This window comes from Dendrobates tinctorius, unplaced genomic scaffold (genome assembly GCF_039654945.1).
Source record: "Dendrobates tinctorius isolate UK_male_01 unplaced genomic scaffold, ASM3965494v1 ptg000083l, whole genome shotgun sequence".
NCBI classification, from domain to species: Eukaryota; Metazoa; Chordata; class Amphibia; order Anura; family Dendrobatidae; genus Dendrobates; species Dendrobates tinctorius.
In genome coordinates, this window is record NW_027361751.1 from 24,896,120 (window position 1) to 24,911,249 (window position 15,130).

Consider the following 15,130-nt stretch of genomic DNA (forward strand, 5'->3'; position numbering starts at 1 on the left):
GTATGTCAAGTCTTTGTGCGTTTTGACACCTGCTCCATTATAGGAATCTGCAGGTGTAAAAACGCAGGGGAAATCCGCACTAAATCTCTCACGTAAAACGCAGGTCATTTAACCTGCGGATTTACCTGTGGATTTGGCCAAATCCGCACGGAAAAATCCGCAGAGTAATCCACAACGTGTGCACATACCCTAATCCTCTAGGACTCGCTGTCAGCCTGGTAACGGGTAGGTTAATAATTACACGCCAGCACAAACAGCGAGATAAGGTGATCGATACACTGGTTTAACCCTCCCTCTGCCTGCCAGGGAGGATGCGTCACGTTCTCTGCACAGCTCAATGACTGCAGCCAGCAGTGCGATCTCTAGTTTGCACTTTTCCTGGTTTTCTCTCAGTCCCAAAGTGCAGTAAATTCCCAAGCCAAGACAAAGCATCGCCATATAGCGCATCGGTGACCGCTGCAAAGTGCCTGAAAACTATGTAACACGTAAGGAAAGCAACATGTAATGAATATTACACCCAAATAGCTGTAAGTTGTATGCATATATCCAAAGCAACAGATTAGACACTTCAAATAGTAATTAACATAGATACTCAGCAATTCCCATGCTGTGTGCAGTGTCCACTGGTCCTGGAGCAGCACGCTCCTCCGCTTTCAGGCTCCTCTCAGTCATAAGCAATCAAGTGCAGAGCAGACAGGGAACTCAGCTCACAGGCAGAGGCAGAGCCCCCTGCGTCCAGGCTGCTGCTGGAGATGATGTCTTCTCTGCAGCAGGGAGCTTTTAAGGAGAGCGCGCTCAGCCAGGATTGGGTGATTAACCCCCCCTCTCCTCTGAAGAAGAGCGGTCACGACTCACTCCCTGCTGCAGCATGTAATTGTATCGGCGCAATCTGCACGCCGATATAGTTACATAGCATAGCTCGGGTGGGCCCCATCAGAGCGCGGGGCCCGGGGTCACCGCCCCCTCTGCCCCCCCCGGTAGCTACGCTACTGGTTCTGACAGTCTGTAGCTGTGCACACTTATCAGATACCACAATGGACGTCCAAGAAAGCTGTAAGACATTTGTTCACAACTGTTGGGCTTTCATTGTTTTCCTTATTACTTCATATCACATTAATGCTACTTGGGTGAGTACTGATCGTATTTGTCTTATGCAGTCAATGTAAAAGTGCTGTCCAAACTTCGGTCCTTACAGACCCCCTGCAGGCCATGTTTTCAGGATTTCATTAGTACTGCACATCTGAAAGAACCCTTGGCAATTTCTGATGGCTTGATGAGAATTTCATCACTTGTACAATAATAAGGAAATACTGAAAACCTGATCTGTTGGGGGATCTTGAAGCCTGAAGTTTGGGAAACACTGATGTAAAAGAACTCTGTGTAAGGCTAATCTACTCTTACTACTCTACACTATAAAGAACCAGATGTAAACCTGTCAAACATATGTCAATGACAAGAAGAGACAATAAATGGAATAAAACAGCTTATTATATCTCTGAATCAAGTATCTTTATTTCGGTAGCACGGCCTATAACCGTGAATTCTCTCTCGTCAAGCAACCTGGTGGAGTTCATCCCCCAGCCACGAGGCAGCAGCAACAGCTTTTACAGGAATTGTGCTTACACAACTCGCTCAGGTGGACACATTACCTGGATCTAATATATCTTTTTAAAAAGGTATCACCCTATGGGCCCCGTCACACATAGCGACTCCCCAGCGATCCCGACAACGATATCAACGTGTCAGGATCGCTGGTGAATCGCTACATGATCGCTGGTGAGCTGTCAGACAGCTTCTCCAGCGATTAGCACAGCGACGCCGAGCGCGCGGTGTCGCTGTGTTCGTTAGTTACCAGTGCGCTGATGCAGGGAGCTGGTAACTAACGTACACATCGGGTATCCAAGGGACGCCCGTCCCTTGGATACCCGATGTGTACGTTAGTTACCAGCAGATCGCTTGTCTCCCGCCTGTCACACGCAGCGATGCGTGCTGGCCAGCGGGAGATCAGCGACCAAAGAAAAGTCCAGAGGTTTCCCAGAGCGATCAGCGATACCGGCAGGGGGGCCGGTCGCTGATCGCTGTCACACACAGCGATCTCGCTGGTGAGATCGCTGTTGCGTCACAAAACATGTGACTCCGCAGCGATCTCGCTAGTGAGATCGCTATGTGTGACGGGGCCTTATAGTCTGGTGCGCTTTGTTTCCCTACAGTTTCTGCTAAACGTGACAATAGGATACTCCTTTTGCTTACAGGGACCTAAGAGAAGCTAATTAACCTCTTCCCGACCGCCCACAGTAGATAAACGTTGGCGCTTGCTGGGCTTTGTGCAGCGCCGACGTTTATCTACTGTCGGCGGTTTTGTGCCCCCCGGGACCCCCTCATATCTTATAACGCGGGGATCCCGGTGCACAATGCATGCTGGGACCCCCGACGTCATCGAGACCTGATTGGTTCAGGTCCTGATGACGTCGCGTCACAGCAGCCAATGAGAGAGCTCGCTGGGAAAGCTGCTTGTTTCCCGGCGATCTCCCTCATTATAACGCGACTTCTCCTCTGAGCTCATGCTGACAGATGAGCAGAGGTGAAGCAGCGTTACAGTGTGACTAGATCGCTGCCTGGCACAGCTGATCGCTGCCTGGCACAGCTGTGTCAGGCAGCGATCTTGTCACACAGTAACGCTGCTTCTCCTCTGATCATCTGTCAGTGTGAGATCAGTGGAGAAGTGGCGTTACTATGAGTCAAAAATACAAAAAATAAAAAACACAAAAATAAAAAAAAAAGTAAAGAAAAAAAAAGCAGGTAGGCAGGCTAGGGTTAGGGCTAGGGTTAGGGCTAGGGTTAGGGGTGTGTTGGGGCTAGGGTTAGGGCTAGGGTTGTGTTGGGGTTAGGGTTGGAATTCGAATTGGGGGTTTCCACTGTTTAGGTACATCAGGGGCTCTGTAAATGCAATATGACGCCCGCAGACCATTCCATCAAAGTCTGCATTCCAGAACGTCACTACTTCCCTTCCGAGCCCCACCGTGTGCCCAAACAGTGGTCCCCCCCCACATGTGGGGTACCAGCGTACTCGGGACAAATTGGACAACAACTCTTAGGGTCCAATTTCTCCTGTTACCCTTGTGAAAATAAAAATTGGGAGCTAAAATCATTTTTGTGGAAAAAAAATGATTTTTTTATTTTTACGGCTCTACATTATAAACTTTAGTGAAACACTTGGGGGTTCAAAGTGCTCACCACACATCTAGATAAGTTCCTTGGGGGGGGTCTAGTTTCCAAAAAGGGGTCACTTGTGGAGGATTTCCACTGTTTAGGCACATCAGGGGCTCTGCAAACGCGACATGACACCCGCAGACCATTCCATCAAAGTCTGCATTCCAAAACGTCACTACTTCCCTTCCGATCCCCACCGTGTGCCCAAACAGTAGTTTTCTTCCACATATGGGGTACCAGTGTACTCAGGACAAATTGGACAACAACTTTTGGGGTCCAATTTCTCCTGTTACCCTTGTGAAAATAAAAAATTGGGGGCTAAAAGATCATGTTTGTGGAACAAAAATGATTTTTTATTTTCATGGCTCTACGTTATAAACTTCTGTGAAGCACTTGGGGGTTCAAAGTGCTCACGACACATCTAGATAAGTTCTTTAAGGGGTCTAGTTTCCAAAATGGGGTCACTTGTGGGGGTTTCCACTGTTTAGGCACATTAGGGGCTCTCCAAATGCGACATGGCGTCCTATCTCAATTCCAGCCAATTCTGCATTGAAAAAGTCAAACGGCACTCCTTCCTTTCTGAGCTCTGCCGTGTGCTCAAACAGTGGTTTAGCCCCACATACGGGGTATCGGCGTATTTGGGAGAAATTGCACAAAAAATTTTGTGGTTCATTTTCTGTTTTTACACTTGTGAAAATAAAAAAAATGGTTCTGAAGTAAAATGTTTGTGAAAAAAAGTTAAATGTTTATTTTTTCCTTCCACATTCCATTCATTCATGTGAAGCACCTGAAGGGTTAATAAACTTCTTGAATGTGGTTTTGAGTACATTGAGAGGTGCAGTTTTTAGAATGGTGTCACTTTTGGGTATTTTCTGTCATATTGACCCCCCAAACTCACTTCAAATGTGAGGTGGTCCCTAAAAAAAATGGTGTTGTAAATTTTGTTGTAAAAATGAGAAATCGCTGGTCAACTTTTAACCCTTATAACTTCCAAAAAAAAAAAATTGTTTCCAAAATTGTGCAGATGTAAAGTAGACATGTGGGAAATGTTATTTATTAACTATTTTGTGCGATATCACTCTCTGATTTAAGGGCACAAAAATTAAAAGTTTGAAAATTGCAAAATTTTCAAAATTTTTGCCAAATTTCGATTTTTTTTTTAACATATAAGCGCAGTTCATATCTAAGAAATTTTACCACTATCCTGAAGTACAATATGTCATGAAAAAACAATGTCAGAATCAGCAGGATCCGTTGAAGCGTTCTAGAGTTATGGCCTCATAAAGTGACACTGGTCAGAATTGAAAAAATTGGCCTGGTCACGAAGGCAAAAACAGGCTCAGGCGCGAAAGGGTTAACATAACTATATCTATGTATAATTGTGGTAATCTGTGGAGGTTCAAGACTTTCATCGATTCAATGACATTTTCTTAGACTATGTTCACATTAAAATTGGGAGCCTCAGTGCTTTATTTTTCTCCAAAAATACAAAAATTGCAAAATAAACAATGAATGGACTCTATGAAAGTCAGTGGAGTCCTTTGAGCGCCAATAGGAACCACCATATGTTAGATTCGGCACAGCATTGTGGTTTCCATCTTGAGCACAGGTCACAATGCATATATGAAGAACATTTTAGCTAATGTGTTTGTTAGGTCCAAGTCGTAACACCTGATGAGAAAGCGTCTACTGGCATTGGATGTCCACCGAGCTTTAAAAGGCATGACAGTTTCATCCACAGCTGTACATTTCTATGCAGAATCCATTGACATCGCTCCTCATCAGTGGTTGCTGTTTCGGATTTTTGGTCTGCAGTGGTTTAGGGAATATGTTGAACTTGAACTCTTTCTTTTGTTCTGCATTCCTCATAAAATTATTTATACTGGTGCTTGATGGACTTCATTAGGTTGCAAAGCAATTCGATAATTCCCTTAGCAGGAGGCTAATGGTACATCTCAGCACAAACTCTGAAACAGCTGGTGCTGCGGAACTTTAACTGCTTTTCCAAAGCCCTGTTTACGTTTGAGATTCTTCATCTGTTTTTTGTGTGTTTATAAGGAGATACCTGATGGATTAATTGCTAAGGGATCCTTGACATGCATTGGAGATTAAAGCTGTTGAGGAATCGGTGCAACACTTAAAACTGTTTATTTAACCTCTATTATATTATGCCTGTCCAACGTTACAAAAGATACAATTTAGTCTGCGTGCCAACTGCACAATTGTTTTACTACTGTATGGTATTGCATATCCATCTGAACAAGGACTATTCCAGTAATGAAAACAGACATATAATTGGCCAAATCATTTTTCATGGCCAATTAGAGCTGGTTGAGCACCTTAGAACAATGCATAGTTGATGAGAAATGTATCAGTATGATATCCTTTATATAGTGTTAAAGAGATATTACAATTTGGGGTTTGCCACAAAAATCATTTATAGCAAACTCTAAATTATATCCTTTTAACACTAAATAAAGGTTCAGAAACAATCTCTAGAGAATTTGGGGTTCCGATGGCCCACATTCACTCCTCCTCCTCCACCATTCTTCATAAACTTCTGTAAAAAGATGGCTGATCTTGTACTTGCTGTACTTATTAAAGTCAAAGAACCAAGCCACTTCTCCATTGCTAGTTTTCACCCTAGCCCATTGGGCATTTATGGGTTATTTTATGGCTGTAAATATTTAAAGGAGGTTTTCCACACTGGGTTTAATTTGCTCATGATCCAGTGGTCTGACCACCGGCATCAACAGTTATCCCCCTCTCCTATGCATGTCATATAAGAATTTAATGAGAATACTCCCTGCACTGTATATACAATTACGTAAACAGTGTATGATGTACTGACACATTCTTGAGTGCTACCATAAACCACGATTTTAACGTACATGTATGTTCCTCTGTTTTATATTTTTTTGTTCTTAGCCTTGTCCATCAGGGTCCCGTGACTTCAGAGAAAAGCAGTGTGCAGACTTTGATAATATGCCTTTCCGAGGGAAATATTACAACTGGAAACCCTACACTGGAGGTAAGGTGTGATGGATGTAGGGAATCGCTTAATTTGGGGATTGTTTTTGGTAATGGTTTCCTTGTTCTTCACTTTTCTTTGATACTTGTGATATTTGTTGCTTTAGAGCATTTCCTTGTGTCTTCCTTTGATACTGTATGAGTAAACTCTTCAACAAATAGTAACCATATTGTTCAACCACCATTTTCTGAATTGGATGCAAAAATAAAAATGTGGACTTTGAATGGTTATAATGCCTATTTTAGAAGGTGGAAATTTAGGAATTTCCATTGCAGTGGTTCTCATACTTGGTTTGCTTTTGCGAGATCAGTTGAAGATGGAGAAAGACCTGCTATGAGTTCTGTCTTGAGCTGAGGGTCTGTGTGTTCTGCCGGACTGTTTGCTAGGGAGACGCTGCTTTATTGTGGATGTTAGTTGAACAAACACAAACTTTATAAGACTTTACTTGGGGTCCTGAAATCTTTATAATGACTTGTAAACATGCTTTCCTATTAAATAGAAGTGAGTCAAATGTTTTGTGTAGTTTTTACCTTCTCTTTGCCACCGATCTTCTAGATGCTCCATGTGTTTTTCTGTTTTGGGGCATGTCGAAATGTTTCCCTTATACCATGAACTACATTTTCCATTTGGTGACATGTTGATTTCCCACCCAGTACACTATATATCTGTGCACATTACTTGATTGATTTAGATAGGCGTCCAGACTTAATGCAGTCTGTATGTCTGATGCATGAGCTTTTGGGAAACAGTGTGCATGGGGAATGAACAAGATGGCAAGAGATCACCTTATTGTATGGCAAGAGATCTGAGGAACAAGGAGAAGAAAAAAGTTGAGGTCATATGACATTGGGTAAAAGAGGTTAGTCAAAAAGTATTTTTCCATGGCTATGGTCACACAGTACAGTTGGTACGGAAAGTATTCAGACTCCTTTAAGTTTTCACTCTTTGTTTCACTGCATCCATTTGGTAAGTTCAATATAGTTACTTTTTTTCCCCATTAATGTACACTCTGCACCCTATCTTGACTGAAAAAAACAGAAATGTAGAAATTTTATTGCAAATTTATTAAAAAAGAAAAACTGAAATCACATGGTCATAATTATTCAGACCATTTGCTCAGACACTCAAATTTAAGTCACATGCTGTCCATTTCCTTGTGATCCTCCTTGAGATGGTTCTACTCATTCATTGGTGTCCAGCTGTGTTTAAACTGATAGGATTTGATTTGTAAAGGCACACACCTGTCTATATAACACCTCACAGCTCACAGTTCATGTCAGACCAAATGAGAATAATGAGGTCAAAGGAACGGGCCAAGGAGCTAAGAGAATTGTGGCAAGGCACACATCTGTGCAAGGTTACTAAAGAATTTCTGCAGTATTCAAGGTTCCTAAGAGCCCAGTTTGGGACCATCTGAAGTCTTGCTAGACCTGGCCGTCCACCCAAACTGAGCAAACGTGGGAGAAGAGCCTTGCTGAGAGAGGTAAAGAAGAACCCCAAGATCACTGTGGCTGAGCTCCACAGATGCAGAAGGGAGATGGGAGAAAGTTCCACAAAGTCAACTATCACTGCAACCCTCCACCAGTCAGGCCTTTATGGCAGAGTGACCCGACGGAAGCCTCTCCTCAGTGAAAGACGTATGAAAGCTTGCATAGTGTTTGCTAAAAAAAAAAAAACACATGAAGGACTCCCAGACTATGAGAAATAAGATTATATGGTGTGATGATGCGAAGATAGAACTTTTTGGTGATAATTCTAAGCGGTATGTGTGGAGAAAACCAGGTACCTCTCATCACCTGCCCAATACAATTCCAACAATGAAACATGATGGTGGCAGCATCATGCTATGGGGGAGTTTTTCAGCTGCAGGGACAGGACACCTGGTTGCAATTGAATGAAACCTGAATGGGGCCAAGTACAGAGATCCTGGATGAAAACCTCTTCCAGAGTGCTCTGGACCTCAGACTTGGCCAAAGGTTCACCTTTCAAGATGACAATGACCCTAAGCGCACAGATGAAATAACAAAGGAGTGGCTTCAGAACAACTCTGTGACCATTCTTGACTGGCCCAGCCAGAGCCCTGACCTAAACCCAATTGAGCATCTCTGGAGAGACCTGAAAATGGCTGTCCACCAACGATCACCATCCAACCTAACTGAACAGGAGAGAATTTTGCAAGGAAGAATGGCAGAGGATCCCCACATCCAGGTGTGAAAAACTTGTTGCATCATTCCCAATATACCTATATCCAAAATATTGGGCCTGAATAAATGGCACTTCCAATCATAAGACATCAAACAAGACTCAGGAAGTACTTAGCCATAAAATAGCCTTTAATTAGAGTATAGTAACACAACATTAAAAATACATAAAAGGAGATATATGTCCAATATGCTTACACAAGGTACATATGCAAATATAGACATACAAATGTATACAAAATACAAAAACTTTCATCAAAGAAGCATATAGAAATACATATGCATTAAAGTAGTATATAGGACTAATACTCAAACAAGTATGTATAAAAGACACCAATATATGCCTATTAATACTCCACAAAATAAGCCCACAATAAAAAATTGCAACTAGTGAATATTACTATAATAGTCCCAGAATTATCTGAGAAATAAAGCTTGCAAAATATTTTGTATAGCCACAACAATTATTAAATGAGCCAGTGCCCGTTATAAATAAATATGTACAAAAAGTGATTTATACACAGGGCTAATGCAAAATATAAGGGTCCACAGTAGAAAAAAAACATTGTGACCAGAAGAAGGCTATATAGTTACCATATTATGCACCGCAGTGCAGTCAGATAGGAAACCCATGCTAGTCAGGTCACCACTAGTGCCATAGAAATTGCAGAGTGAAAATTGCAGCGTAAAACAGAAGAGACGCATACAACCTTGTGAAGCCAGGCTCCCCGACGCGCGTTTTGCATTAGCTTCGTCTTGGGGGGGGGGGGGGGTGTTTAATATGTGATCATTCCCAAGAAGACGCATGGCTGTACTAGCTCAAAAGGGTGCTTCTACTCAATGCTGAGCAAAGGGTCTGAATACTTATAACCATGTGATATTTCTGTTTTTCTTAATAAATTTGCAAAAATTTATACATTTGCTTTTTTCAGTCTTGATGAGGTGCAGTGTACATTATTGAGAAAAAATTAACTTTTTTTAATTTACCAAACGGCTGTATTCAGAGGCGTATCTAGGGGGGGCAGCCGGGGCATGTGCCCCTGGTACAGCCAGCAGGGGGTGCAGTCGGACCGCCTAATGTGGCGGTCTGCATTGTCTCCCCGGAGCGAGCTGTAGCGCGCTGGCTCCCAGGGAACAATTGTACTCACATCTTAGACGTGAGTACAATAATTGAAGCTATGACCGCTGGGTCAGAGCATCGCCGGCAGTGTGATCATATCATGTGATCACGCTGCTGACGTCACTCGCCTGGGCTGCAGAGGCGTACATTGATGGTAAGTGCTCCAGTGGAGCTGAAGACACCGAAGATTAAGTGCATGAGGTGAAGGAGAATTTAATGTATGTGGGGAGATTTTGGAGCAGGGAGATTTGGAGTGGGGATGGGGGGATTTAATGTGTGGGGGGGGGATTTGGACTGGTGATGGGTGATTAATGTGGGGGGATTTGACACAAAATGAGGAGCAAAGGGGGAGATGCAGGGCCTGTATGAGGAAACAGTATGAGGGGCCTGTATGAAGAAAAAGTATGGGGGAATAGGGGGCATGGACAAGGAAACAGTATGGGGGAATGGGGATCATGGACGAGTAAACACTATGGGGGATTAGGAGGCATGAACGAGGAAACAGTATGGGGGAATGGGGGCATGTATGAGGAAACAGTATGGAGGTCATGTATGAGGGATGGGTGCAGACAGTATGGGGAGCAAACAGGGAATGTATGCGGACACAGTATGAGTAGTGAAGGGGAAAAATGTATATGGACACAGTATGGGGAGTGAGGGTGATGGGATGTGAGCAGACACAGTATTTGGAGTCATGAGTATGTGTGAGCAGGCAGTATAGAGAGTGAGGGGGTAAATATATGAGGAGACAGTATGGTGAACAGGGGGATGTGAGAAGAGACAGTATGAGGATGGAGGGTAATAGTGTGAGGAGACAGTATGGGGGAGAAAAGTGAGTGGGCACAAAATAGACTGAGTGGTGAGGGCGTAGCATGGGGGGACAGTGTAAGGGTACAGCCAGGAGGGGACAGTATACCAAGGAGGAAGAGTGTGATGAGAGGGTACAGTATAGAGACACAGGAGGACACAGTGTGAGAGGACAGTGTGAAAAGGGGTCCCAGTCTGGAAAGGAGAGGTCAGTGTGAAGAGCATGTACCATAAGAGGGATAGCATGGGGTCATATTTTGTGCAGACAATATAGTGAGGGGCAATTATTTATTCAGGGTCTAAGCATAGGGCAGATATTTTTATTCAGGAGCATTATAATAACACTGATATCTTTAAAGGCATCATATGGAGATTTGCTGCACAAGACCGGAGAAGATGGAAGTCAGCAGAGACGGCTGTGGATGAGAAAACTCATTGCGGGGTCTGGACAAGATGAAAAAAAGAACGACTCACGAGACGACGTCATCTATAAGGTACCTAGATGTAAATAATATTTGTGATACTGACTAATTATCAGGCTTTTATTTGTTAGGAGCATTAAAGGGATTTTCTAGGTCTGTGATGAGTCTGCAGTCATTCTTTGTGACTGCAGACTTCTGAATTCTCACACTGCTCACTGCACTCTGTTAGGATTCTCTCGTGCAGGCGATTTACATACATGCGGTCACATGCTGACTAGACGTGTGGCCTCACGCAATGAAAATGAACGGAGCAAGGCCGGGCATATCTAGTTGGAATGTGCCCACAAGTATACAAATCACATGCTTGTGCTGACATGACTGTGCACTCTTGCCACCTGCAAGTGAGAACCCTAAAAAGTGTATAGTGCATTACTTGTGAGATTTCAAAAGCCTACAATGTCAGGATTCAGCTCTGCAGGTTCTAGTAGTCAGCACATGGACACTTCACTCATATGCGACTTTCATATGAGTGCAGCTCATTGATACATGACTAACTCCGGCGTCACTCTAGCGAGAAATACAGACGAGATGCAAAAACAGCGCATTGCACTTGAACCAATGTTAATCTATGGGGCAGCTCCCATCAGTCGATTTTTTTTTTTTTCTTGGCCATATTATACGGGCTGAGAAAATCGCAGCGTGCTGCGATTGTCAGCGTATTACGCCCGTAATACTCCAGTGCATGTCTATGGGGCCGAGAAAACTACGGATTACACACGGACCAGACATGTGACTTGTGAGAAATGCGCACCGGTGTCCTTTAACAAAAGCCGGCAATTCATTTTGCGATACAGTAAAAACACACTGACATGTTTAATAAAGAATAGAAAGAAAATATATATATGTATGTGTGTGTGTGTCTCCATGGTGTGTGTATGTGTGTGTATGTATATATATATATATATATATATATATATATATATATATATATATATATATATATATATATATATATATGTGTGTGTGTGTGCGTCTCCATGGTGTGTGTGTGTATATATATATATATATATATATATATATATATATATATATATATATATATATATATATATATATATATATATATATGTAGATAGATAGAGAGATATATATATATCTATGTGTGTATATATATATATATATATATATATATATAGACATAGATATATGTGTATATATAGATATACCGTATTTTTCGCTTTATAAGACGCACCCCAAATTTTGAGGAGAAAAATAGGAAAAAAACGTTTTTTAATAAAATGGTGGTGCTTCTTATACTCCAGGCGTCTTATTGTTTACCGGTCTGTCCCCGGGTTGCTGTCGCCCACTCTGCCCCCTTGGTGCTGTCGCCCACTCTGTCCCCTGGGTGCTGTCGCCACCGCGCTAGGTCCTCCGGGTGCTGCCGTGCTGGGTCCCTCGGGTGCTGCTGCTGCCGCCGCGCTGGGTCCCTCAGGTGCTGCTGCCGCCACTGCCGCGCTGTGTCCCCTGGTGCCTGCCACCACCACCGGGCTCTGTCCCGTGTTGCGTGGGGGGCTCTGCCGTTCCATCCATGCCTGCGCGGTGGCTTGCTTCCTGGAAAATGGCCACCGCGCAAGCGCAGATGGAGATCTCGGCACTGAAAGATCGGGTCTCCAAACGCGACATGGTGCCACCATTGATTCCAGCCAATTTTGCGTTCAAAAAGTCAAATGGTGCTCCCTCCCTTCCAAGCCCCGACGTGTGCCCAAACAGTGGTTTACCCCAACATGTGGGGCATCAGCGTACTCAGGACAAATTGCACAACAACTTTGGGGGTCTAATTTCTCCTGTTACCCTTGGGGAAAATAAAAAATTGGGGGCTAAAAAATGATTTTTGCGAAAAAAAAAAAAATGATTTTTTTATTTTCACGTCTCTGCGTTTATAAACTTCTGTGAAGCCCTTGGGGGTTCAAAGTGCTCATCAGACATCTAGATAAGTTCCTTGGAAGGTCTAGTTTCCAAAATGGGGTCACTTGTGGGGGATTTCTACTGTTTAGGCACATCAGGGGCTCTGCAAATGTAACGACCATTCCATCAAAGTTTGCATTTCAAAATGTCACTACTTCCATTCCGAGCCCTGACGTGTGCCCAAACAATGGTTCCCCCCCACATATGAGGTACCAGCGTACTCAGGACAAACTGGACAACAACTTTTGGGGTCCAATTTATCCTGTTACCTTTGTGGGAAAAACTGCGGGCTAAAAATCATTTTATGGAGGAAAAAAATTATTTTTTTATTTTCACGGCTCTGCGTTATAAACTTCTGTGAACCACTTGGCGGTTCAAGGTGCTCACCACACATCTAGATAAGTTCCTTAGGGAGTCTAGTTTCCAAAATGGGGTCATTTGTGGGGGAGATACAAAGTTTAGGCACACAGGGGCTCTCCAAACACGACATGGTGTCTAATGATTGGAGCTAATTTTCCTTTCAAAAAGTCAAATGGCGCTCCTTCCCTTCTGAGCCCTACAGTGCGCCCAAACAGTGGTTCCTCCCCACATATGGGGTACCAGCGTACTAAGGGCAAACTGGACAACAACTTTTGTGGTCCAATTTCTCATGTTATCCATTTGAAAATAAAAAATAGCGTGCTAAAAAATCATTTTTGAGGAAAAAAATGGTTTTTATTTTCACTGCTCCGTGTTATAAACTTTTGTGAAGCACTTGGAGGTTCAAAGTGCTCACTACACATCTAGATAAGTTCCTTAAGGGGTCTAGTTTCTAAAATGGTGTCAATTGTGGGAGGTTTTCACTGTTTAGGCACACAGGGGCTCTCCAAACGCGACATGGTGTCCGATAACGATTGGAGCTAATTTTCCTTTCAAAAAGTCAAATGGCGCTCCTTCCCTTCCGGACCCTGCCGTGCGCCCAAACAGTGGTTATGACCAGATATGAGATATCAGTGTACTCAGAAGATATTGCCCCACAAATTTTAGGATCCATTTTATCCTGTTGCCCATGTGAAAATGAAAAAACTGAGGCTAAAAGAAAACTTTTGTGAAGAAAAAAAAGTACTTTTTATTTTTTACAGATCAATTTGTGAAGCACCTGGGGGTTTAAAGTTATCACTATGCATCTAGATAAGTTCCTTGGGGGGGTCTAGTTTCCAAAATGGGGTCACTTGTGGGGGAGCTCCAATGTTTAGGCACCCAGGGACTCTCCAAACGCGACATGGCAACCGCTAAATATTCCAGCATATTTTCCATTCAAAAAGTCAAATGGTGCTCCTTCCTTTCCGGGCCCTGCCATGCGCCCAAACAGTGGGTTATGACCACATATGAGGTATCGGTGTACTTAGGAGAAATTGCCCAACAAATTTTAGGATCCATTTTATCCTGTTGTCCATGTAAAAATGAAAAAATTGATGATAAGTTAAAATTTTTGTTCGTAAAATTAAAATGTCCATTTTTTCCTTCCATGTTGCTTTAGTTCCTGGGAAGCACCTGAAAGGTTATTAGTCTTCTTCAATGTAGTTTTGAGTAGCTTGAGGGGTGCAGTTTTTAGAATGGTGTCACTTTTGGGTATTTTCTGCCATATAGACCCCTCAAAGTGACTTCAAATGTGATGTGGTCCCTAAAAAAATGGTTTTGTAAATTGTGTTGTAAAAATGAGAAATCGATGGTCAACTTTTAACCCTTATAACTTCCTAACAAATAAAAAATTTTGTTTCCAAAATTGTGCTGATGTAAAGTAGACATGTGGGAAATGTTATTCAGTAAGTATTTTATGTCACATAATTCTCTGGTTTAACAGAATAAAAATTCAAAATTTTGAAAATTGTGAAATATTCAAAATTTAAACCAAATTTGATTTTTTTCACAAATAAAAGCAAAAATTATCGACCTAAATTTACCACTAACAAGCCCAATATGTCACGAGAAAACAATCTCAGAATCGCTAGGATGCGTTGAAGCGTTCTAGAGTTATTACCTCATAAAGGGACACTGATCAGAATTGCAAAAAATGGCCTGGTCATTAAGGTCAAAATAGGCTTGGTCATGAAGGGGTTAAAGGTGATCCCGAGCAGGTGATTTCATTCTACAACATCCATGTGCCGACATAGGAAATTCACAGGGGTTGTCTTCAGTCGTCATCAATCCCCCACGTTCATGGTAATCTAATCTGTTATTTGGCCTGGAGAAAACCTCCGTAGATGGATGCTGGGTGACTGTATTCTTATGTTTCATACATAACTAAGGGCAGGATTGTAAACCACTTTTGCCCTTCAAGCAGACGATAATGATTTAGGATTCCACCCGTAATCCTTTCTTTTGCTATTACACA

General features: G+C 42.6%; 1 protein-coding gene across 7 annotated transcripts in view; it reads left to right on the forward strand.

The window, feature by feature from the left end:
• Positions 1 to 15,130, forward strand: part of ADAMTS6 (ADAM metallopeptidase with thrombospondin type 1 motif 6) — a 405,198-nt gene that overhangs the window by 294,897 nt on the left and 95,171 nt on the right. For all 7 annotated transcript variants that reach the window (XM_073584243.1, XM_073584241.1, XM_073584240.1 and 4 more), the window contains one exon: positions 6,139 to 6,241. In XM_073584243.1, coding sequence (XP_073440344.1) covers positions 6,139 to 6,241 — 103 coding nt within the window. The remainder of the gene's footprint in view (positions 1 to 6,138; positions 6,242 to 15,130) is intronic.